The 25,411-nt window shown below is 48.9% G+C and overlaps 1 protein-coding gene across 1 annotated transcript in view; it reads left to right on the forward strand.

Moving 5' to 3' along the window:
* Positions 1–25,411, forward strand: part of LOC311125954 (GRB2-associated and regulator of MAPK protein 2-like) — a gene marked incomplete at both ends in the record, with an annotated part of 66,943 nt that overhangs the window by 26,205 nt on the left and 15,327 nt on the right. Inside the window, 4 exon segments of the mRNA XM_084199981.1 lie at positions 6,574–6,704; positions 9,851–10,016; positions 10,725–10,939; positions 11,133–11,732. Coding sequence (XP_084056107.1) covers positions 6,574–6,704; positions 9,851–10,016; positions 10,725–10,939; positions 11,133–11,732 — 1,112 coding nt within the window.

Raw genomic sequence — 25,411 nt, forward strand, 5'->3', positions numbered from 1 at the left:
TTAGGGCTGCAAGTAACATGCTCTACCGACTGTACTGCACTCCACACTGAGATACCCCTGCTGTAGAACTTAGATATGAAAGGGTTAGACATGGAAGAGTTAGATATGGAAGAGTTAGATATGGAAGAATTATATACAGTGGGGAAAAAAAGTATTTAGTCAGCCACCAATTGTGCAAGTTCTCCCACTTAAAAAGATGAGAGAGGCCTGTAATTTCCATCATAGGTACACGTCAACTATGACAGACAAATTGAGATTTTTTTCTCCAGAAAATCACATTGTAGGGTTTTTAATGAATTTATTTGCAAATTATGGTGGAAAATAAGTATTTGGTCACCTACAAACAAGCAAGATTTCTGGCTCTCACAGACCTGTAACTTCTTCTTTAAGAGGCTCCTCTGTCCTCCACTCGTTACCTGTATTAATGGCACCTGTTTGAACTTGTTATCAGTATAAAAGACACCTGTCCACAACCTCAAACAGTCACACTCCAAACTCCACTATGGCCAAGACCAAAGAGCTGTCAAAGGACACCAGAAACAAAATTGTAGACCTGCACCAGGCTGGGAAGACTGAATCTGCAATAGGTAAGCAGCTTGGTTTGAAGAAATCAACTGTGGAAGCAATTATTAGGAAATGGAAGACATACAAGACCACTGATAATCTCCCTCGATCTGGGGCTCCACGCAAGATCTCACCCCGTGGGGTCAAAATGATCACAAGAACGGTGAGCAAAAATCCCAGAACCACACGGGGGGACCTAGTGAATGACCTGCAGAGAGCTGGGACCAAAGTAACAAAGCCTACCATCAGTAACACACTACGCCGCCAGGGACTCAAATCCTGCAGTGCCAGACGTGTCCCCCTGCTTAAGCCAGTACATGTCCAGGCCCGTCTGAAGTTTGCTAGAGTGCATTTGGATGATCCAGAAGAGGATTGGGAGACTGTCATATGGTCAGATGAAACCAAAATAGAACTTTTTGGTAAAAACTCAACTCGTCGTGTTTGGAGGACAAAGAATGCTGAGTTGCATCCAAAGAACACCATACCTACTGTGAAGCATGGGGGTGGAAACATCATGCTTTGGGGCTGTTTTTCTGCAAAGGGACCAGGACGACTGATCCGTGTAAAGGAAAGAATGAATGGGGCCATGTATAGTGAGATTTTGAGTGAAAACCTCCGTCCATCAGCAAGGGCATTGAAGATGAAATGTGGCTGGGTCTTTCAGCATGACAATTATCCCAAACACACCGCCCGGGCAACGAAGGAGTGGCTTCGTAAGAAGCATTTCAAGGTCCTGGAGTGGCCTAGCCAGTCTCCAGATCTCAACCCCATAGAAAATCTTTGGAGGGAGTTGAAAGTCCGTGTTGCCTAGCGACAGCCCCAAAACATCACTGCTCTAGAGGAGATCTGCATGGAGGAATGGTCCAAAATACCAGCAACAGTGTGTGAAAACCTTGTGAAGACTTACAGAAAACGTTTGACCTGTGTCATTGCCAACAAAGGGTATATAACAAAGTATTAAGAAACTTTTGTTATTGACCAAATACTTATTTTCCACCATAATTTGCAAATAAATTCATTAAAAATCCATTTTTTTCATTTTGTCTGTCATAGTTGACGTGTACCTATGATGAAAATTACAGGCCTCTCTCATCTTTTTAAGTGGGAGAACATGCACAATTGGTGGCTGACTAAATACTTTTTTTCCCCACTGTATGGAAGGGTTAGATATGGAAGGGTTAGGGCTGAGGGGAAGGAAGGTTAGGAAGGGGAAACGAGAAATCTGTCTTGTTGTGGATCATGAGAGGAGGAGGAGGAGGAGGAGGAGGAGAGAAAGAGTAGGGGATGAAGAGGATGAGGGAAAGAGAGATGAGGAGGAGAGAGGGGGAGGAGAAAGAGAGAGGGGAGGAGAAAGTGAGAGAGGGGAGGAGAAAGAGAGAGAGGGGGAGGAGAAAGAGAGAGAGGGGAGGTTTACATCGAAAGTTTACATACACTTAGGTTGGAGTCATTAAAACTAGTTTTCAACCACTCCACAAATTTCTTGTTAACAAACTATAGTTTTGGCATGTCGGTTAGGACATGTACTTTGTGCATGACACAAGTAATTTTTCCAACAATTGTTTACAGACAGAATTTTCACTTATAATTCACTGTACCACAATTCCAGTGGGTCAGAAGTTTACATACACTAAGTTGGCTGTGCCTTTAAACAGCTTGGAAAATTCCAGAAAATGATGTCATGGCTTTAGAAGCTTCTGATAGGCTAATTCACATCATTTGAGTCAATTGGAGGTGTACCTGTGGAAGTATTTCAAGGCCAACCTTCAAACTCAGTGCCTCTTTGCTTGACATCATAGGAAAATCAAAATTAATCAGCCAAGACCTCAGAAAAAAAATTGTAGACCTCCACAAGTCTGGTTCATCCTTGGGAGCAATTTCCAAACGCCTGAAGGTACCACGTTCATCTGTACAAACAATAGTACGCAAGTATAAACACCATGGGATCACGCAGCCTTCATACCGCTCAGGAAGGAGACGTGTTCTGTCTCCTAGAGTTGAATGTACTTTAGTGCGAAAAGTGCAAATCAATCCCAGAACAACAGCAAAGGACCTTGTGAAGATGCTGGAGGACACAGGTACAAAAGTATCTATATCCACAGTTAAACAAGTCCTATATCGACATAACCTGAAAGGCTGCTCAGCAAGGAAGAAGCCACTGCTCCAAAACCGCCTTAAAAAAACCAGACTACAGTTTGCAACTGCACATGGGGACAAAGATCGTACTTTTTTGAGAAATGTCCTCTGGTCTGATGAAACAAAAATAGAACTGTTTGGCCATAATGACCATCGTTATGTTTGGAGGAAAAAGGGGGATGCTTGCAAGCCGAAGAACACCATCCCAACCGTGAAGCACGGGGGTGGCAGCATCATGCTGTGGGGGTGCTTTGCTGCAGGAGGGACTGGTGCACTTCACAAAATAGATGGCATCATGAGGAAGGAAAATTATGTGGATATATTGAAGCAACATCTCAAGACATCAGTCAGGAAGTTAAAGCTTGGTCGCAAATGGGTCTTCCAAATGGAAAATGACCCCAAGCATACTTCCAAAGTTGTGGCAAAATGGCTTAAGGACAACAAAGTCAAGGTGTTGGAGTGGCCATCACAAAGCCCTGACCTCAATCCTCTAGTAAATTTGTGGGCAGAACTGAAAAAGCTTGTGCAAGCAAGGAGGCCTACAAACCTGACTCAGTTACACCAGCTCTGTCAGGAGGAATGGGCCTAAATTCACCCAACTTATTGTGGGAAGCTTGTGGAAGGCTACCCGAAATGTTTGACCCAAGATAAACCATTTAAAGGCAATGCTACCAAATACTAATTGAGTGTATGTAAACTTCTGACCCACTGGGAATGTGATGAAAGAAATAAAAAATTTCTACTAGGATTAAATGTCAGGGATTGTGAAAAACTGAGTTTAAAAGTATTTGGTTAAGGTGTATGTAAACTTCCGACTTCAACTGTACATACCCCAACCAGAAGCCATGGATTACAGGCAACATCCGCACTGAGCTAAAGGGTAGAGCTGCCGCTTTCAAGGAGCAGGACTCTAACCCGGACACTTATAAGAAATTCCACTATGCCCTCCGACGAACAATCAAACAAGCAAAGAGTCAATACAGGACTAAGATTGAATCATACTACACCGGCTCTGATGCTCGTCGGATGTGACAGGGCTTGAAAACTATTACAGACTACAAAGGAAAGCACAGCCGCGAGCTGCCCAGTGAAAAAAGCCTACCAGACAAGCTAAATCACTTCTATGCTCGCTTCGAGGCAAGCAACACTGAAGCATGCATGAGAGCATCAGCTGTTCCGGATGACTATGTGAGTAAGACTTTTAAGCAGGTCAACATTCACAAGGCCACTGGGCCAGACGGATTACCAGGACGTGTACTCCGAGCATGCACTGACCAACTGGCAAGTGTCTTCACTGACATTTTCAACATGTCCCTGTCTGAGTCTGTAATACCAACATGTTTCAAGCAGTCCCTGTGCCCAAGAACACTAAGTTAACCTGCCTAAATGACTACCGACCCGTAGCACTCACGTCTGTAACCATGAAGTACTTTGAAAGGCTGGTCATGGCTCACATCAACACCATTATCCCAGAAACCCTAGGCCCACTCCAATTTGCATACCGCCCCAACAGATCCACAGATGATGCAATCTCTATTGCACTCCACACTGCCCTTTCCCACCTGGACAAGAGGAACACCTACGTGAGAATGCTATTCATTGACTACAGCTCAGCGTTCAACACCATAGTGCCCTCAAAGCTCATCACTAAGCTCAGGACCCTGGGACTAAACACCTCCCTCTGCAACTGGATCCTGGACTTCCTGACGGGCCTCCCCCGGGTGGTAAGGGTAGCAACACATCTACCACACTGATCCTCAACACGTGCTCAGTCCCCTCCTGTACTCCCTGTTCACCCATGACTGCATGGCCAGGCACGACTCCAACACCATCATTAAGTTTGCCGATGACACAACAGTGGTAGGCCTGATCACCAACACCGATGAAACAGCCTATAGGGAGGAGGTCAGACACCTGGCCATGTGGTGCCAGGATAACAAACTCTCCCTCAATATGATCAAGACAAAGGAGATGATTGTGGACTACAGGAAAAAGAAGAGGACTGAGCACGCCCCCATTCTCATCGACGGGGCTGTAGTGGAACAGGTTGAGAGCTTCAAGTTACTTGGTGTCCACATCACCAACAATCTATCATGGTCCAAACACACCAAGACAGTCGTGAAGAGGGCACGACAAAGCCCATTCCCCCTCAGGAGACTGAAAAGATTTGGCATGGGTCCTCAGATCCTCAAAAGGTTCTACAGCTGCACCATCGAGAGTATCCTGACTGGTTGCATCACCGCCTGGTATGGCAACTGCTTGGCCTCCGACCGCAAGGCACTACAGAGGGTAGTGCGTACAGCCCAGTACATCACTGGGGCCAAGCTTCCTGCCATCCAGGACCTCTATACCAGGCGGTGTCAGAGGAAGGCCCTACAAATTGTCAAAGACTCCAGCCACCCTAGTCATGGACTGTTCTCTCTGCTACTGCATGGCAAGCGGTACCATAGCGCCAAGTCTAGGTCCAAAAGGCTTCTTAACAGCTTCTACCCCCAAACCTTAAGAGGCTTTTGCAATTATGTTAGCACAGCTGAAAACTGTTGTGCTGATTAAAGAAGCAATACAACTGGCCTTCTTGAGACTAGTTGAGTATCTGGAGCATCAGCAATTGTGGGTTTGATTAATTTTCTTCTGAAACTCGTCAGTCTATTCTTGTTCTGAGAAATGAAGGCTATTCCATGCGAGAAATTGCCAAGAAACTGAAGATCTCGTACAACGCTGTGTACTACTCCCTTCACAGAACAGTGCAAACTGGCTCTAATCAGAATAGAAAGAGGAGTGGGAGGCCCCGGTGCACAACTGAGCAAGAAGACAAATACATTAGAGTGTCTAGTTTGAGAAACAGATGCATCACAGGTCCTCAACTGGCAGCTTCATTAAATAGTACCCGCAAAACACCAGTCTCAACGTCAACAGTGAAGAGGCAACTCCAGGATGCTGACCTTCTAGGCAGAGTTGCAAAGAAAAAGCCATATCACAGACTGGCCAATGAAAAGTAAAGATTAAGATGGGCAAAAGAACACAAACACTGGACTTTTTTGCAACTCTGCCTAGAAGGTCAGCATCCCGGAGTCGCCTCTTTTCACCTGTTGTTTTCGGCGCATGTGGCAAATAAAATTTGATTTGATTTGATTTGGGAAATATAGAGGAGGAGGAGGAGAAGAGAAAGAGAGAAGGAGAGAAAGAGAGAGGGGAGGAGGAGAAATGAAAGAGTGAGGGAGGAAAAGAGAAAGAGAGAAAAAGAGGAGAGAAAGAGAGAGGGGGAGGAGAGAAAGAGAGAGGAGGAGGAGAGAAAGAGAGAGGAGGAGGAAGAGGAGAAGAGAAGTATAGAGGAGGAGGAGGAGAGAAATATAGAAGAGGAGGAGGAGGAGGAGGAGGAGGAGGAGGAGGGCTGCTTTTGTTGCTCTGTATCCTGGGGTTGTTCTGTGTGTGTGTGTGTGTGTGTGTGTGTGTGTGTGTGTGTGTGTGTGTGTGTGTGTGTGTGTGTGTGTGTGTGTGTGTGTGTGTGTGTGTGTGTGTGTGTGTGTGTGTGTGTGTGTAGGGGGGTTGCTATCCATCCGTCAGCCTGGTCTCCTGAGCCGTGGAGTGTTTGTTTAATCATCTCCATGTTGATCTCTGCTCAGTGTGAGAATGGAGCTTCTTTAACGGTTACCATGAGAACCCTGTTGACTTCGGATTGGCTGAGAGAGGTCAGAATTCACTGTTGCTCCTCCAGAAGGATGTGTGTGTACCAACAGTAGGTTTCCATAGTGACACACACACTTCTTGGAAACTTGTTGAGACAGTTTATTTTTCAGTTTATTTTTCTCTCTGACTAAAATCCCTGTCTCCTCCATGTGTGTGTGTGTATGCGTGTGTATGTGTGTGTGTGTGTAGGTAGATTCCGTCTAGTTGATGAAGACAGAGACGTCAGGGATCCCGTCCAGTATTTCTCCTCGGTGGAGGAAGTGGCCGGAGTGTTCCCTGACCGAGTCTTCACCATGGAAACCATCAGCTTCACTGTCAAGGTCAGGGGTTAGGGGTCAGGGGTAGGGTTTTTTTAAACATATTTTAGTTCCTGCTTTGCTTCAATGGGTACACTCGCAATGTCCGCCAGTCTACCCATTCTGCCATCATTGACTTGAATGGGGACACCCGGTCTATTCATTCTATTTCTATGGCAGCACATACAGTCAGGATTTTAAAATGTTTTGTTGTTTGAACGGTTATTACGGTGATCGCGGTCATTTGACTGGCCAATTACCATCATCCAAAATTCCATGACCATCACAGCCCTGGTCAGGGGTCAGGGGTTAGGGGGAGGAGCTACAACACTACTCAGCTATATACAATAGGGTTAGGGGGAGGAGCTACAACACTACTCAGCTATATACAATAGGGTTAGGGGGAGGAGCTACAACACTACTCAGCTATATACAATAGGGTTAGGGGGAGGAGCTACAACACTACTCAGCTATATACAATAGGGTTAGGGGGAGGAGCTACAACACTACTCAGCTATATACAATAGGGTTAGGGGGAGGAGCTACAACACTACTCAGCTATATACAATAGGGTTAGGGGGAGGAGCTACAACACTACTCAGCTATATACAATAGGGTTAGGGGGAGGAGCTACAACACTACTCAGCTATATACATGACAAACACTGGGTTAACTATACATGACAAACACTGGGTTAACTATACATGACAAACACTGGGTTAACTATACATGACAAACACTGGGTTAACTATACATGACAAACACTGGGTTAACTATACATGACAAACACTGGGTTAACTATACATGACAAATACTGGGTTAACTATACATGACAAACACTGGGTTAACTATACATGACAAATACTGGGTTAACTATACATGACAAATACTGGGTTAACTATACATGACAAACACTGGGTTAACTATACATGACAAATACTGGGTTAACTATACATGACAAACACTGGGTTAACTATACATGACAAATACTGGGTTAACTATACATGACAAACACTGGGTTAACTATACATGACAAATACTGGGTTAACTATACATGACAAACACTGGGTTAACTATACATGACAAATACTGGTCTATGTATCTGTGGTGTGTGTGGGTTGGTTCTTCTCTCCTTGTGGGGACCTAAAATCCCCAAAATCCCCACAAGGAGAGAAAAACAAGGATAATTCTCCTTCTTGGGGACATTTCCCACATCCCCATGAGGACAAAGGCTATTTTAAGGTCAGGAGTTAGGTTTAGGGTTAGGAGTTAGGTTTAGGGTTAGGAGTTAGGTTTAGGGTTAGTAGTTAGGTTTAGGGTTAGGGTTAGGAGTTAGGTTTAGGGTTAGGGTTAGGAGTTAGGTTTAGGGTAACGGTTAGGAGTTAGGAGTTAGGAGTTAGGTTTAGGGTTAGGAGTTAGGTTTAGGGTTACGGTTAGGAGTTAGGATTAGGGTTAGGAGTTAGGTTTAGGGTTAGGGTTAGGAGTTAGGTTTAGGGTTAGGGTTAGGAGTTAGGTTTAGGGTTACGGTTAGGAGTTAGGAGTTAGGAGTTAGGTTTAGGGTTAGGAGTTAAGTTTAGGGTTAGGAGTTAGGAGTTAGGTTTAGGGTTAGGAGTTAGGTTTAGGGTTAGGGTTAGGAGTTAGGTTTAGGGTTAGGGTTAGGAGTTAGGTTTAGGGTTAGGGTTAGGAGTTAGGTTTAGGGTTAGGGTTAGAAGTTAGGGTTAGGAGTTAGGAGTTAGGAGTTAGGAGTTAGGTTTAGGGTTAGGAGTTAGGTTTAGGGTTAGGAGTTAGGGTTAGGGTTAGGAGTTAGGTTTAGGTTTAGGGTTAGGAGTTAGGGTTAGGAGTTAGGTTTAGGGTTAGGAGTTAGGTTTAGGGTTAGGGTTAGGAGTTAGGGTTAGGGTTAGGAGTTAGGTTTAGGGTTAGGTTTAGGGTTAGGAGTTAGGTTTAGGGTTAGGAGTTAGGTTTAGGGTTAGGAGTTAGGTTTAGGGTTAGGAGTTAGGTTTAGGAGTTAGGTTTAGGGTTAGGGTTAGGTTTAGGGTTAGGGTTAGGAGTTAGGTTTAGGGTTAGGAGTTAGGTTTAGGGTTAGGAGTTAGGTTTAGGGTTAGGGTTAGGAGTTAGGTTTAGGGTTAGGAGTTAGGGTTAGGGTTAGGAGTTAGGTTTAGGGTTAGGAGTTAGGTTTAGGGTTAGGAGTTAGGTTTAGGGTTAGGAGTTAGGTTTAGGGTTAGGAGTTAGGTTTAGGGTTAGGAGTTAGGGTTAGGGTTAGGAGTTAGGTTTAGGGTTAGGAGTTAGGTTTAGGGTTAGGAGTTAGGTTTAGGGTTAGGAGTTAGGTTTAGGGTTAGGAGTTAGGTTTAGGAGTTAGGTTTAGGGTTAGGGTTAGGAGTTAGGTTTAGGGTTAGGAGTTAGGTTTAGGGTTAGGAGTTAGGTTTAGGGTTAGGGTTAGGAGTTAGGTTTAGGGTTAGGGTTAGGAGTTAGGTTTAGGGTTAGGAGTTAGGTTTAGGGTTAGGGTTAGGAGTTAGGTTTAGGGTTAGGAGTTATGTTTAGGGTTAGGGTTAGGAGTTAGGTTTAGGGTTAGGAGTTAGGTTTAGGGTTAGGGTTAGGAGTTAGGTTTAGGGTTGCAAACAGGGTTAGAATTAGGGTTAGGAGTTAGGTTTAGGATTAGGGTTAAGTTTATGGTAAGGGTTAGGGCTAGGGTAAGGGTTAGGTTAGGGGTTAGGGAAAATAGGACGTAGAAGAACAAAACGTATGTGTGTCTCTGTGTGGTGTGGTGTGGTTGTGTCTCTGTGTGGTGTGGTGTGGTGTGGTTGTGTCTCTGTGTGTGTCTCTGTGTGGTGTGGTGTGGTGTGGTTGTGTCTCTGTGTGGTGTGGTGTGGTGTGGTGTGGTTGTGTCTCTGTGTGGTGTGGTGTGGTGTGTGTGTGTGTCTCTGTGTGGTGTGGTGTGGTTGTGTCTCTGTGTGGTGTGGTGTGGTTGTGTCTCTGTGTGGTGTGGTGTGGTGTGGTTGTGTCTCTGTGTGGTGTGGTGTGTGTGTGTGTCTCTGTGTGGTGTGGTGTGGTTGTGTCTCTGTGTGGTGTGGTGTGTGTGTGTGTCTCTGTGTGGTGTGTGTCTCTGTGTTGTGGTGTGTCTCTGTGTGTCTCTGTGTGTGTGTCTCTGTGAGTGTGTATGTATACCTCTCCAGGTCGTGTCGAGGGAGTTCAGTGAGGACAGTGAGTCGTACAGTGTGACGCTGCAGGCCGGAGATCAGCTGTCACTAATGGGGAAGGCGGAGCTTCTCACGGCCACGCCTACCAGGGAGAAAACCGGACTGAGCGCTCTCCTGAGACGCCTGGGGAAAACCCCCCGCAGTAAGAAACACACCCCCCACAACCCTAACCCTAACCCTAACCCTAACCCCCCACAACCCTAACTCCTAACCCTAACCCTAACTCCTAACCCTAACCCCCCACAACCCTAACCCTAACCCTAACTCCTAACCCTAACCCTAACCCCCCACAACCCTAACTCCTAACCCTAACTCCTAACCCCCCACAACCCTAACTCCTAACCCTAACCCTAAACCTAAACCCTAAACCTTGTGGGAACCGGCAACATGTCCCCACTTGTCCGACTTTTCCTTGTTTGAAGTAAAACCAAACATACACACACCCTCCCTGCCCTGTCCCTCTCTCAGGTAAAACTCCCTGTCCCTCTCTTAGGTAAAACTCCCTGTCCCTCTCTCATGGGAAACTCCTGTCCCTCTCTCAGGTAAAACTCCCTGTCCCTATCTCAGGTAAAACTCCCTGCCCCTCTCTCAAGGGAAACTCCTGTCCCTCTCAAAGGTAAAACTCCCCATCCCTCTCTCAGGTAAAACTCCCTGTCCCTCTCTCAGATAAAACTCCCTGTCCCTCTCTCAGGTAAAACTCCCTGTCCCTCTGTCCTCAGGTAAAACTCCCTGTCCCTCTCTCAGATAAAACTCCCTGTCCCTCTCTCAGGTAAAACTCCCTGTCCCTCTGTCCTCAGGTAAAACTCCCTGTCCCTCTCTCAGGTAAAACTCCCTGTCCCTCTGTCCTCAGGTAAAACTCCGTGTCTGGTGTGTATGAACCATCGGACCAATCAAAGACTTTCTCTGCCCTTCACCTGCCGAGGACGGTTCTGCACGCGCTCCCCGCTGGAGCAGGGCATTCTGGGAGCTGACCACACGGTGCGCAGCATCATCGAGAGGGTCAGACTTCCTGTTAACGTTACTGTGCCGACAAGACCACCACGGAACCCCTATGACCGCCACGTGGTAAGACATGGCCGACACTAACGATGTGTGTGTGTGTGTGTGTGTGTGTGTGTGTGTGTGTGTGTGTGTGTGTGTGTGTGTGTGTGTGTGTGTGTGTGTGTGTGTGTGTGTGTGTGTGTGTGTGTGTGTGTGTGTGTGTGTGTGTGTGTGTACGGAAGGTGACTAACCCTAGCTCTCTCTGTATTGTTTCCAGGTGAGAGAGGGGCATCGCTACAAGCTGTTGAACATCGTCAGTAAAACTGTGGTGTTGTGTCTCGTCCTGCGTCCCACCCAACTGGTTCCCTCCCACTTTCTGTTGCTACGCTGCATGCCCCGCTTCTCCATGGCGATGCCAACGGCAACCATGGACAGCCTGTTGCTACGGCAACATGCCAGCTTCGACCCTGACGGTTACAGCCGAGCCGTCCGAGAGACGCGTCCAGAACTCAGCGAGGAGAGTGTGAACGTGCAGCGAGTGTGCGTGAGCGAGGACTCTCAGCAGCTGTCTATGTGTGTGTTCGCTGGTGGTGGAGTTACAGACAACGTCAGCCAATCGCAGCACTGCAGAGACTCTGTGGGGGAGGGGCCAGAGTACATCTCTCCCGATTGGCCGGAAGCTGAGCTGCAGACCAATGAGGATATCGCCTATGAAGAACTCTGGACCAATCAGATAGCAGAGGGCCTGGGGAAGGCGGAGCCAAACCTCATCTCCTTCCATTCCTCTTCCTCAATGGACGGATCGCTGGGGACCGCCCACCTCGCCATGGTGACACGAGTTCCAACTCCTCCCCCTGTACCTCCAAAATCAGACGCAGTGAGTCTCCACCCCCCTCCTCTCTCCCCCTCCTCTCTCCCTGCATTCAGACACTCGTGGTAGAAATGTGCCAAAACATCGGCCATAGAGACAGCAGAAGCAGTGGAAAATAGAACATTGCCACCAGAAAATGTTGGAGTTTTAGATTGGTTTAAGCTCTTCCAGATGTGATGGGGAAGAGCTGAGCAATTAAGAGGTGAGACATTATTAGTACACGTTTACTTGCGGAAGCGAATTTTGACGCTAGTCTAGTATGGGAATGCAAGTTTACTTACTATCTCCTTCGGACCCTTTAGAAAACTGTTTATATGTTGACCCACTAACTCCTTGAGACTCTATATAATCTAGTCTCTATGTTGACCCACCAACTCCTTCAGACTCTATAGAAACCAGTATTTATGTTAACCAAACATCTCCTTCAGACTCTAGAGAAATCTGTCTATATGTTGACCCAACACCTCCTTTAGACTCTATAGAAAACAGTCTTTATATTGACCCACCAACTCCTTCAGACTCTATAGAGTCCTACCTTCATGTTGACCCATCATCTCCTTCAGACTCTATAGAGTCCTACCTTCATGTTGACCCATCATCTCCTTCAGACTCTATAGAGTCCTACCTTCATGTTGACCCATCATCTCCTTCAGACTCTATAGAGTCCTACCTTCATGTTGACCCATCATCTCCTTCAGACTCTATAGAGTCCTACCTTCATGTTGACCCATCATCTCCTTCAGACTCTATAGAGTCCTACCTTCATGTTGACCCATCATCTCCTTCAGACTCTATAGAGTCCTACCTTCATGTTGACCCATCAATCTCCTTCAGACTCTATAGAGTCCTACCTTCATGTTGACCCATCATCTCCTTCAGACTCTATAGAGTCCTACCTTCATGTTGACCCATCATCTCCTTCAGACTCTATAGAGTCCTACCTTCATGTTGACCCATCATCTCCTTCAGACTCTATAGAGTCCTACCTTCATGTTGACCCATCATCTCCTTCAGACTCTATAGAGTCCTACCTTCATGTTGACCCATCATCTCCTTCAGACTCTATAGAGTCCTACCTTCATGTTGACCCATCATCTCCTTCAGACTCTATAGAGTCCTACCTTCATGTTGACCCATCATCTCCTTCAGACTCTATAGAGTCCTACCTTCATGTTGACACATCATCTCCTTCAGACTCTATAGAGTCCTACCTTCATGTTGACCCATCATCTCCTTCACTCTATAGAGTCCTACCTTCATGTTGACCCATCATCTCCTTCACTCTATAGAGTCCTACCTTCATGTTGACCCATCATCTCCTTCAGACTCTATAGAGTCCTACCTTCATGTTGACCCATCATCTCCTTCAGACTCTATAGAGTCCTACCTTCATGTTGACCCATCATCTCCTTCAGACTCTATAGAGTCTTACCTTCATGTTGACCCATCATCTCCTTCACTCTATAGAGTCCTACCTTCATGTTGACCCATCATCTCCTTCACTCTATAGAGTCCTACCTTCATGTTGACCCATCATCTCCATTTTTATTTCACCTTTATTTAACCAGGTAAGAAGCCAGTTGAGACCAAGTTCTCATTTACAACTGGGACCTGGCCAAGATAAAGCAAAGCAGTGCGATAAAAACAACAACAACACAGCGTTACATATGGGGTAAACAAAACGTACAGTCAATAACACAATAGAACATCTATATACAGTGTGTGCAAATGTAGTAAGTTATGGAGGTAAGGCAATAAATAGGCCATGGTGCAACATAATTATAATTTAGTATTAACACTGGAATGATAGATGTGCAGAAGATGATGTGCAAATAGAGATACTGGGGTGCAATTGAGCAAAATAAATAACAATATGGTGATGAGGTAGTTGGGTGGGCTAATTACAGATGGGCTGTGTACAGGTGCAGTGATCGGTAAGCTGCTCTGACAACTGATGCTTAAAGTTAGTGAGGGAGATAAGAGTCTCCAGCTTCAGAGATGTTTGCAGTTCGTTCCAGTCATTTGCAGCAGAGAACTGGAAGGAATGGCGACCAAAGGAGGTGTTGGCTTTGGGGATGACCAGTGAGATATACCTGCTGGAACGCATACTACGGGTGGGTGTTGCTATGGTGACCAATGAGCTAAGATAAGGCGGGGATTTGCCTAGAAGTGATTTATAGATGACCTGGAGCCAGTGGGTTTGGCGACGAATATGTAGTGAGGGCCAGCCAACAAGAGCATACAGGTCACAATGGTGGGTAGTATATGGGGCTTTGGTGACAAAACGGATGGCACTGTGATAGACTACATCCAATTTGCTGAGTAGAGTGTTGGAGGCTATTTTGTAAATGACATCGCCGAAGTCAAGGATTGGCAGGATAGTCAGTTTTACGAGGGCATGTTTAGCAGCATGAGTGAAGGAGGCTTTGTTGGGAAATAGGAAGCCGATTCTAGATTTAACTTTGGATTGGAGATGCTTAATATGAGTCTGGAAGGAGAGTTTACGGTCTAACCAGACACCTAGGTATTTGTAGTTGTCCACATATTCTAAGTCAGACCCGCCGAGAGTAGTGATTCTAGTCGGGCAGGCGGATGCAAGCAGCGTTCGATTGAAGAGCATGCATTTAGTTTTACTAGTGTTTAAGAGCAGTTGGAGGCCACGGAAGGAGTGTTGTATGGCATTGAAGCCCATTTGGAGGTTTGTTAACACAGTGTCCAATAAAGGGACAGATGTATACAAAATGGTGTCGTCTGCGTAGAGGTGGATCTGAGAGTCACCAGCAGCAAGAGCGACATCATTGATATACACAGAGAAAAGAGTCGGCCTGATAATTGAACCCTGTGGCACCCCCATAGAGACTGCCATAGGTCCAGACAACAGGCCCTCCGATTTGACACATTGAACTCTATCTGAGAAGTAGTTGGTGAACCAGGCGAGGCAGTCATTTGAGAAACCAAGGCTATTTAGTCTGCCAATAAGAATGCGGTGGTTGACAGAGTCGAAAGCCTTGGCCAGGTCAATGAAGATGGCTGCACAGTACTGTCTTTTATCAATCGCGGTTATTATATCGTTTAGGACCTTGAGCGTGGCTGAGGTACACCCATGACCAGCTCGTAAAACAGATTGCATAGCGGAGAAGGTACGGTGGGATTCGAAATGGTCGGTGATGATGTTTGTTAATTTGGCTTTCAAATACTTTCGAAAGGCAGGGCAGGATGGATATAGGTCTGTAACAGTTTGGATCTAGAGTGTCACCCCTTTTGAAGAAGGGGATGACCGCAGCAGATTTCCAATCTCTGGGGATCTCAGACTATACGAAAGAGAGGTTGAACAGGCTGGTAGTAGGGGTTGCGACAATTTCGGCAGCTAATTTTAGAAAGAAAGGGTCCAGATTGTCTAGCCCAGCTGATCTGTAGGGGTCCAGATTTTACAGCTCTTTCAGAACATTAGCTATCTGAATTTGGGTGAAGGAGAAGCAGGGGAGGGGGGCATGGGCATGTTGCAGCGGAGGGTGCAGAGTTGGTGGCCAGGGTAGGGGTAGCCAGGTGGAAAGCATGGCCAGCCGTAGCAAAATGATTGTTGAAATTTTCGATTATCGTAGATTTATCGGTGGTGACAGTGTTTCCTAGCCTCAGTGCAGTGGGCAGCTGGGAGGAGGTGCTCTTATTCCCCATGGACTTTACAGTGTCCCACAACTTTTTGGAGTTAGTGCTACAGGATGCACATTTCTGTTTAAAAAAGTTAGCCTTTGCTTTCCTAACTGCTTGTGTATATCGGTTCCTGACTTCCCTGAAAAGTTGCATATCGCGGGGGCTGCTCGATGCTAATGCAGTACGCCACAGGATGTTTTTGTGATGGTCAAGGGCAGTCAAGTCTGGGGTGAAACAGGGGCTATATCTGTTCTTAGATCTGAATTTTTTGATTGGGGAATGCTTATTTAAGATGGAGAGAACACTTTTAAAGAACAACCAGGCATCCTCTACTGATGAAGGTCAATATCCATCCAGGATAACCGGGCCAGGTCAATTAGAAAGGCCTGCTCACTGAAGTGTTTTAGGGAGCGTTTGACAGTGATGAAGGGTGGTCGTTTGACCGCGGACCGATTACGGACGCAGGCAATGAGGCAGTGATCACTGAGAACCTGGTTGAAGACAGCGGAGGTGTATTTAGAGGGTAAATTAGTCAGGATGATATCTATGAGGGTGCCCATGTTAACGGATTTAGGGTTGTACCTGGTAGGTTCCTTGATAATTTGTGTGAGATTGAGGGCATCTAGTCTAGATTGTAGGATGGCCGGGGTGTTAAGCATATTCCAGTTTAGGTGACCAAGCAATATGAACTCTGAGGATAGATGGGGGGCAATCAATTCACATATGGTGTCCAGGGCACAGCTGGGGGCTGAGGGGGGTCTGTAGCAAGCGGCAACAGTGAGAGACTTATTTCTGGAAAGGTGGATTTTTAGAAGTAGAAGCTCAAACTGTTTGGGCACAGACCTGTCACGCCCTGGCTCTGGGGACTCTGAAATGTTGAGCCAGGGTGTGGATTTTCTATGTTTAGTTTCACGGGGTAGCTTCTATGTTGTGTTTTCTATGTTTTGGGTTTTGTTCTAGATCATATAGATCTATGTTGGTCAGGGTGGTTCCCAATCAGAGGCAGCTGTTGCTCGTTGTCTCTGATTGGGAGCCATACTTAGGTAGGCTGTTTTCAGCTATTCTTTGTGGGATCTTGTTCTGATTTGGTTTGTGTTATACCGTAGACGTCACGTTATCGTTGTTGTTTTGATCGTGTGATCATTCTAAATAAATAATATGTTCACCTTCAACGCTGCGCCTTGGTCCGCTTCATCATGTGTCAACGATCGTGACAGAAGATCCCACCTCGACTGGATCAAGCAGCGTGACGAGGAGAGAGGATGGACGTGGGAGGAGATGAGTGCGAGTCTGGCAAGAGGGATGGAGGCCTTGGCCAAGGGTAGGAGTGAAGCCCATAAATTTTTTAGGGGGGGGCTAACGCCGTGGACGACGGGGCAGCAGGAGGACGCCAGGTTACGGGAGTCACTGGTCACCAGGGGGAAGGAGGTTGTAGAGGCACGGCGAGAGGTACTGGCGTGTGTTGCCAGTCCGGTCCGGCCTGTTCCTGATCCCCACGTAGGGCCAGTGGTGTGTGTTCCCAGTACGGTCCGGCCTGTTCCTGCCACTCGCACCAAGTCTACGGTGCGCGTCGCCAGCCCAGTCCGGCCCATTCCTGCTCCACGCACCAAGTCAGGGGTGCGCTTCGACAGCCCGGCTCGGCCCGTTCCTGCTCCCCGCACCAAGTCAGGGGTGCGCTTCGACAGCCCGGCTCGGCCCGCTCCTGCTCCCCACACCAAGCCAGTGGTGCGCTTCGTCAGTCCGGCTCGGCCCGTGCCTGTTCCCCGCACCAAGTCAGGGGTGCGCTTCGACAGCCCGGCTCGGCCCGCTCCTGCTCCCCACACCAAGCCAGTGGTGTGCGTCGTCAGTCCGGCACGGCCCGTGCCTGTTCCCTGCACCAAGTCAGGGGTGCGCTTCGACAGCCCGGCTCGGCCCGCTCCTGCTCCCCACACCAAGCCAGTGGTGTGCGTCGTCAGTCCGGCACGGCCCGTGCCTGTTCCCTGCACCAAGTCAGGGGTGCGCTTCGACAGCCCGGCTCGGCCCGCTCCTGCTCCCCACACCAAGCCAGTGGTGTGCGTCGTCAGTCCGGCACGGCCCGTGCCTGTTCCCCGCACCAAGTCAGGGGTGCGCTTCGACAGCCCGGCTCGGCCCGCTCCTGCTCCCCACACCAAGCCAGTGGTGTGCGTCGTCAGTCCGGCACGGCCCGTGCCTGTTCCACCGGTGGCTGGTCCGGCACCGGTCAGATGCTTCACGTCGGAGCTAGAGCAATCCGCTCCACCAGTGTTCAGTCCAGCTCCGGCCAGCAGGGCCAGACCGGACCAGGGGTACTGTGGGGGGTTAGAGAGGGAGTGGGGATCATGCCCAGAGCCGGATCCGCCGCCAAGGCGGAGTGCCCACCCGGTCCCTCCCCTGTGGTGTTCTGTTGGCGCGGTCGGAGTCCGCGCCTTTGGGGGGGGGGTACTGTCACGCCCTGGCTCTGGGGACTCTGAAATGTTGAGCCAGGGTGTGGATTTTCTATGTTTAGTTTCACGGGGTAGCTTCTATGTTGTGTTTTCTATGTTTTGGGTTTTGTTCTAGATCATATAGATCTATGTTGGTCAGGGTGGTTCCCAATCAGAGGCAGCTGTTGCTCGTTGTCTCTGATTGGGAGCCATACTTAGGTAGGCTGTTTTCAGCTATTCTTTGTGGGATCTTGTTCTGATTTGGTTTGTGTTATACCGTAGACGTCACGTTATCGTTGTTGTTTTGATCGTGTGATCATTCTAAATAAATAATATGTTCACCTTCAACGCTGCGCCTTGGTCTGCTTCATCATGTGTCAACGATCGTGACAGAAGATCCCACCTCGACTGGATCAAGCAGCGTGACGAGGAGAGAGGATGGACGTGGGAGGAGATGAGTGCGAGTCTGGCAAGAGGGATGGAGGCCTTGGCCAAGGGTAGGAGTGAAGCCCATAAATTTTTTAGGGGGGGGCTAACGCCGTGGACGACGGGGCAGCAGGAGGACGCCAGGTTACGGGAGTCACTGGTCACCAGGGGGAAGGAGGTTGTAGAGGCACGGCGAGAGGTACTGGTGTGTGTTGCCAGTCCGGTCCGGCCTGTTCCTGATCCCCACGTAGGGCCAGTGGTGTGTGTTCCCAGTACGGTCCGGCCTGTTCCTGCCACTCGCACCAAGTCTACGGTGCGCGTCGCCAGCCCAGTCCGGCCCATTCCTGCTCCCCGCACCAAGTCAGGGGTGCGCTTCGACAGCCCGGCTCGGCCCGTTCCTGCTCCCCGCACCAAGTCAGGGGTGCGCTTCGACAGCCCGGCTCGGCCCGCTCCTGCTCCCCACACCAAGCCAGTGGTGCGCTTCGTCAGTCCGGCTCGGCCCGTGCCTGTTCCCCGCACCAAGTCAGGGGTGCGCTTCGACAGCCCGGCTCGGCCCGCTCCTGCTCCCCACACCAAGCCAGTGGTGTGCGTCGTCAGTCCGGCACGGCCCGTGCCTGTTCCCTGCACCAAGTCAGGGGTGCGCTTCGACAGCCCGGCTCGGCCCGCTCCTGCTCCCCACACCAAGCCAGTGGTGTGCGTCGTCAGTCCGGCACGGCCCGTGCCTGTTCCCTGCACCAAGTCAGGGGTGCGCTTCGACAGCCCGGCTCGGCCCACTCCTGCTCCCCACACCAAGCCAGTGGTGTGCGTCGTCAGTCCGGCACGGCCCGTGCCTGTTCCCCGCACCAAGTCAGGGGTGCGCTTCGACAGCCCGGCTCGGCCCGCTCCTGCTCCCCACACCAAGCCAGTGGTGTGCGTCGTCAGTCCGGCACGGCCCGTGCCTGTTCCACCGGTGGCTGGTCCGGCACCGGTCAGATGCTTCACGTCGGAGCTAGAGCAATCCGCTCCACCAGTGTTCAGTCCAGCTCCGGCCAGCAGGGCCAGACCGGACCAGGGGTACTGTGGGGGGTTAGAGAGGGAGTGGGGATCATGCCCAGAGCCGGATCCGCCGCCAAGGCGGAGTGCCCACCCGGTCCCTCCCCTGTGGTGTTCTGTTGGCGCGGTCGGAGTCCGCGCCTTTGGGGGGGGGGTACTGTCACGCCCTGGCTCTGGGGACTCTGAAATGTTGAGCCAGGGTGTGGATTTTCTATGTTTAGTTTCACAGGGTAGCTTCTATGTTGTGTTTTCTATGTTTTGGGTTTTGTTCTAGATCATATAGATCTATGTTGGTCAGGGTGGTTCCCAATCAGAGGCAGCTGTTGCTCGTTGTCTCTGATTGGGAGCCATACTTAGGTAGGCTGTTTTCAGCTATTCTTTGTGGGATCTTGTTCTGATTTGGTTTGTGTTATACCGTAGACGTCACGTTATCGTTGTTGTTTTGATCGTGTGATCATTCTAAATAAATAATATGTTCACCTTCAACGCTGCGCCTTGGTCTGCTTCATCATGTGTCAACGATCGTGACAGAAGATCCCACCTCGACTGGATCAAGCAGCGTGACGAGGAGAGAGGATGGACGTGGGAGGAGATGAGTGCGAGTCTGGCAAGAGGGATGGAGGCCTTGGCCAAGGGTAGGAGTGAAGCCCATAAATTTTTTAGGGGGGGGCTAACGCCGTGGACGACGGGGCAGCAGGAGGACGCCAGGTTACGGGAGTCACTGGTCACCAGGGGGAAGGAGGTTGTAGAGGCACGGCGAGAGGTACTGGCGTGTGTTGCCAGTCCGGTCCGGCCTGTTCCTGATCCCCACGTAGGGCCAGTGGTGTGTGTTCCCAGTACGGTCCGGCCTGTTCCTGCCACTCGCACCAAGTCTACGGTGCGCGTCGCCAGCCCAGTCCGGCCCATTCCTGCTCCCCGCACCAAGTCAGGGGTGCGCTTCGACAGCCCGGCTCGGCCCGTTCCTGCTCCCCGCACCAAGTCAGGGGTGCGCTTCGACAGCCCGGCTCGGCCCGCTCCTGCTCCCCACACCAAGCCAGTGGTGCGCTTCGTCAGTCCGGCTCGGCCCGTGCCTGTTCCCCGCACCAAGTCAGGGGTGCGCTTCGACAGCCCGGCTCGGCCCGCTCCTGCTCCCCACACCAAGCCAGTGGTGTGCGTCGTCAGTCCGGCACGGCCCGTGCCTGTTCCCTGCACCAAGTCAGGGGTGCGCTTCGACAGCCCGGCTCGGCCCGCTCCTGCTCCCCACACCAAGCCAGTGGTGTGCGTCGTCAGTCCGGCACGGCCCGTGCCTGTTCCCTGCACCAAGTCAGGGGTGCGCTTCGACAGCCCGGCTCGGCCCACTCCTGCTCCCCACACCAAGCCAGTGGTGTGCGTCGTCAGTCCGGCACGGCCCGTGCCTGTTCCCCGCACCAAGTCAGGGGTGCGCTTCGACAGCCCGGCTCGGCCCGCTCCTGCTCCCCACACCAAGCCAGTGGTGTGCGTCGTCAGTCCGGCACGGCCCGTGCCTGTTCCACCGGTGGCTGGTCCGGCACCGGTCAGATGCTTCACGTCGGAGCTAGAGCAATCCGCTCCACCAGTGTTCAGTCCAGCTCCGGCCAGCAGGGCCAGACCGGACCAGGGGTACTGTGGGGGGTTAGAGAGGGAGTGGGGATCATGCCCAGAGCCGGATCCGCCGCCAAGGCGGAGTGCCCACCCGGTCCCTCCCCTGTGGTGTTCTGTTGGCGCGGTCGGAGTCCGCGCCTTTGGGGGGGGGGTACTGTCACGCCCTGGCTCTGGGGACTCTGAAATGTTGAGCCAGGGTGTGGATTTTCTATGTTTAGTTTCACGGGGTAGCTTCTATGTTGTGTTTTCTATGTTTTGGGTTTTGTTCTAGATCATATAGATCTATGTTGGTCAGGGTGGTTCCCAATCAGAGGCAGCTGTTGCTCGTTGTCTCTGATTGGGAGCCATACTTAGGTAGGCTGTTTTCAGCTATTCTTTGTGGGATCTTGTTCTGATTTGGTTTGTGTTATACCGTAGACGTCACGTTATCGTTGTTGTTTTGATCGTGTGATCATTCTAAATAAATAATATGTTCACCTTCAACGCTGCGCCTTGGTCCGCTTCATCATGTGTCAACGATCGTGACAAGACCTGGATAGTATGATAGAGCTCTGCAGGCTATCTCTACAGTAGATTGCAACCCCACCCCCTTTGGCAGTTCTATCGAGACGGAAAATGTTGTAGTTGGGGATGGACATTTCTGAATCTTTGGTGGCCTTCCTAAGCCAGGATTCAGACACTGCTAGAACATCAGGGTTGGCGGAGTGTGCTAACGCAGTGAATAACTCAAACTTAGGGAGGAGGCTTCTGATGTTAACATGCAAGAAACCAAGGCTTTTGCGGTTACAGATGTCAACAAATGATAGCGCCTGGGGAGCAGGAGTAATACTGGGGGCTACAGGGCCTGGGTTAACCTCTACATCACCAGAGGAACAGAGGAGGAGTAGAATAAGGATGCGGCTAAAGGCTTTAAGAACTGGTCTTCTAGTGCGTTGGGTACAGAGAAAAAAATGGGCAGGTTTCCGGGCGTTGTAGAATAGATTCAGGGCATTATGTACAGACAAGGATATCGAAGGACATGAGTACAGTGGAGGGAAACCTAAGCGTTGGGTAACAATGAAAGAGATAGCATCACTGGAGGTACCGATTGAGCCAGTCTCCGCGTGTATGGGGGGTGGGACAAAGGAGCTATCTGAGGCAGGTTGAGCGGGACTGGGGGCTCTACAGTGAAATAGTACTATAAGAACTAACCCAAACAGCAATAGGCAAGGCATATTGACATGGGAGAGAGGCATAACGCAATCACAGGTGCTATTCGAGAGAGCTAAGACAACAGCTGGTAATGGTGACGAAAGATTGAGCTGAGGCTAAACAGATAAACAGGATGGGGTACCGTATAAAGGAACAGTCCAGCAAGCATCAGCTGTGTAGCTGAGTGATCATAAGGTCCAGTGAACAGCAATAGGTTAGTCCGGGAGCAGTTCAGTGGCTGCTAAAGCACAGGCGAGCAGGAGGCACAGCTGTTGATTGCGTTTGCTAGCGGGCCGGGGCTAGCAGATGGATCTTCATGGTCGTCACAACGGGAAGCCTGTTGAAACCACATCAGACGATTATGTCGGCAGACCAGTCGTGATGGATTGGCGGGGCGTCGTGTCAACACCAGGAGGTCCCATCCGGTTGACAGAGAGGTAGATAGCCGGGAGATGGGCCTGGCTCGAGGCTAGCTCAAGGCTAACTGGGGTTAGCTTCAGGACAGTGGTGATTAGCCAACAATGACAACAGCCATTCGGTTGCAGCTAGCTAGTTGCGATGGTCCGGCGTTAAGGTCCAGTGATTCCGGCAGAAAAACCGGTATGCTCTGGGTCGATAGCGCGATGTGCAGACTGGCCGATAATTGTCCAGGCTAGAGCTGGCTGGTAGGTAGTGCAGGCCAAGGACAGTGGTGAAGACCGCTAACGGTGGCTAATAGCAAGTAGCTAGTTAGCTGGCTAGTTTCAGCCGTAGGTTCTTGATAAAAAGGTACAAGAAATAATAGAATCCGTTCCACATTGGGTGAGGCGGGTTGCAGGAAAGTATATTTAGTTAAAGGATGGAAAGTGAGATTGAGAAATATATATGAAAAATACAAAAAAAACTAAAAAAACTGGCTATCTACAGAAAACACGACCGCACTGCTATGCCATCTTGGATATCTTTCAGCCTCTAGAGAATCCAGTCTTTAAGTTGACCCACCAACTCCTTCAGACTCTATAGAATCAGTCTCTATGTTGACCAACCAGCTCCTTCGGACTATATAGAAAACATACTTCATGTTGACCCACCATCTCATTCATATTCTATAAAAAACACTCTATGTTGACCCACCATCTTGTTTACACTCTATAGACCACAGTCTCTATGTTGACCCACCAACTCCTTTACACTCTATAGAACACAGTCTCTATGTTGACCCACCATCTCCTTTACACTCTATAGAACACAGTCTCTATGTTGACCCACCATCTCCTTTACACTCTATAGAACACAGTCTCTATGTTGACCCACCATCTCCTTTACACTCTATAGAACACAGTCTCTATGTTGACCCACCATCTCCTTTACACTCTATAGAACACAGTCTCTATGTTGACCCACCATCTCCTTTACACTCTATAGAAAACAGTCTCTATGTTGACCCACCATCTCCTTTACACTCTATAGAACACAGTCTCTATGTTGACCCACCATCTCCTTTACACTCTATAGAACATAGTCTCTATGTTGACCTACCATCTCCTTTACACTCTATAGAACACAGTCTCTATGTTGACCCACCATCTCCTTTACACTCTATAGAACACAGTCTCTATGTTGACCCACCATCTCCTTCAGACTCTATAGAACACAGTCTCTATGTTGACCCACCATCTCCTTTACACTCTATAGAACACAGTCTCTATGTTGACCCACCATCTCCTTTACACTCTATAGAAAACAGTCTCTATGTTGACCCACCATCTCCTTTACACTCTATAGAACACAGTCTCTATGTTGACCCACCATCTCCTTTACACTCTATAGAACACAGTCTCTATGTTGACCCACCATCTCATTTACACTCTATAGACCACAGTCTCTATGTTGACCCACCAGCTCCTTTACACTCTATAGACCACAGTCTCTATGTTGACCCACCATCTCCTTTACACTCTATAGAACACAGTCTCTATATTGACCCACCATCTCATTTACACTCTATAGAACACAGTCTCTATGTTGACCCACCATCTCCTTTACACTCTATAGAACACAGTCTCTATGTTGACCCACCATCTCCTTTACACTCTATAGAACACAGTCTCTATGTTGACCCACCATCTCCTTTACACTCTATAGAACACAGTCTCTATGTTGACCCACCATCTCCTTCAGACTCTATAGAACACAGTCTCTATGTTGACCCACCATCTCCTTTACACTCTATAGAACACAGTCTCTATGTTGACCCACCATCTCCTTTACACTCTATAGAACACAGTCTCTATGTTGACCCACCATCTCCTTTACACTCTATAGAACACAGTCTCTATGTTGACCCACCATCTCCTTTACACTCTATAGAAACCAGTCTCTATGTTGACCCACCATCTCCTTTACACTCTATAGAACACAGTCTCTATGTTGACCCACCATCTCCTTCACCTCTATAGAATCAGTCTTTATGTTGACCCACCATCTCCTTCACCTCTATAGAAAACAGTCTCTACGTTGACCCACCATCTCGTTTACACTCTATAGACCACAGTCTCTATGTTGACCCACCCTCTCCTTTACACTCTATAGAAAACAGTCTCTATGTTGACCCACCAGCTCCTTCAGACTCTATATAGTCCTACCTTCATGTTGACCCACCATCTCCTTTACACTCTATAGAACACAGTCTCTATGTTGACCCACCATCTCCTTTACACTCTATAGAACACAGTCTCTATGTTGACCCACCATCTCCTTTACACTCTATAGAACACAGTCTCTATGTTGACCCACCATCTCCTTTACACTCTATAGAACACAGTCTCTATGTTGACCCACCATCTCCTTCAGACTCTATAGAACACAGTCTCTATGTTGACCCACCATCTCCTTTACACTCTATAGAACACAGTCTCTATGTTGACCCACCATCTCCTTCACCTCTATAGAATCAGTCTTTATGTTGAAAAACCAGCTCCTTCAGACTATATAGAATCAGTCTTTATGTTGACCCACCATCTCCTTCACCTCTATAGAAACCAGTCTCTATGTTGACCCACCATCTCCTTCACCTCTATAGAAACCAGTCTCTATGTTGACCCACCATCTCCTTCACCTCTATAGAAACCAGTCTCTATGTTGACCCACCATCTCCTTCACCTCTATAGAAACCAGTCTCTATGTTGACCCACCATCTCCTTCACCTCTATAGAAACCAGTCTCTATGTTGACCCACCATCTCCTTCACCTCTATAGAAACCAGTCTCTATGTTGACCCACCATCTCCTTCACCTCTATAGAAACCAGTCTCTATGTTGACCCACCATCTCCTTCACCTCTATAGAAACCAGTCTTTATGTTGACCCACCATCTCCTTCACCTCTA

Source organism: Coregonus lavaretus, assembly GCF_964263955.1.
Source record: "Coregonus lavaretus genome assembly, contig: HAP1_SCAFFOLD_137, whole genome shotgun sequence".
NCBI classification, from domain to species: domain Eukaryota; kingdom Metazoa; phylum Chordata; class Actinopteri; order Salmoniformes; family Salmonidae; genus Coregonus; species Coregonus lavaretus.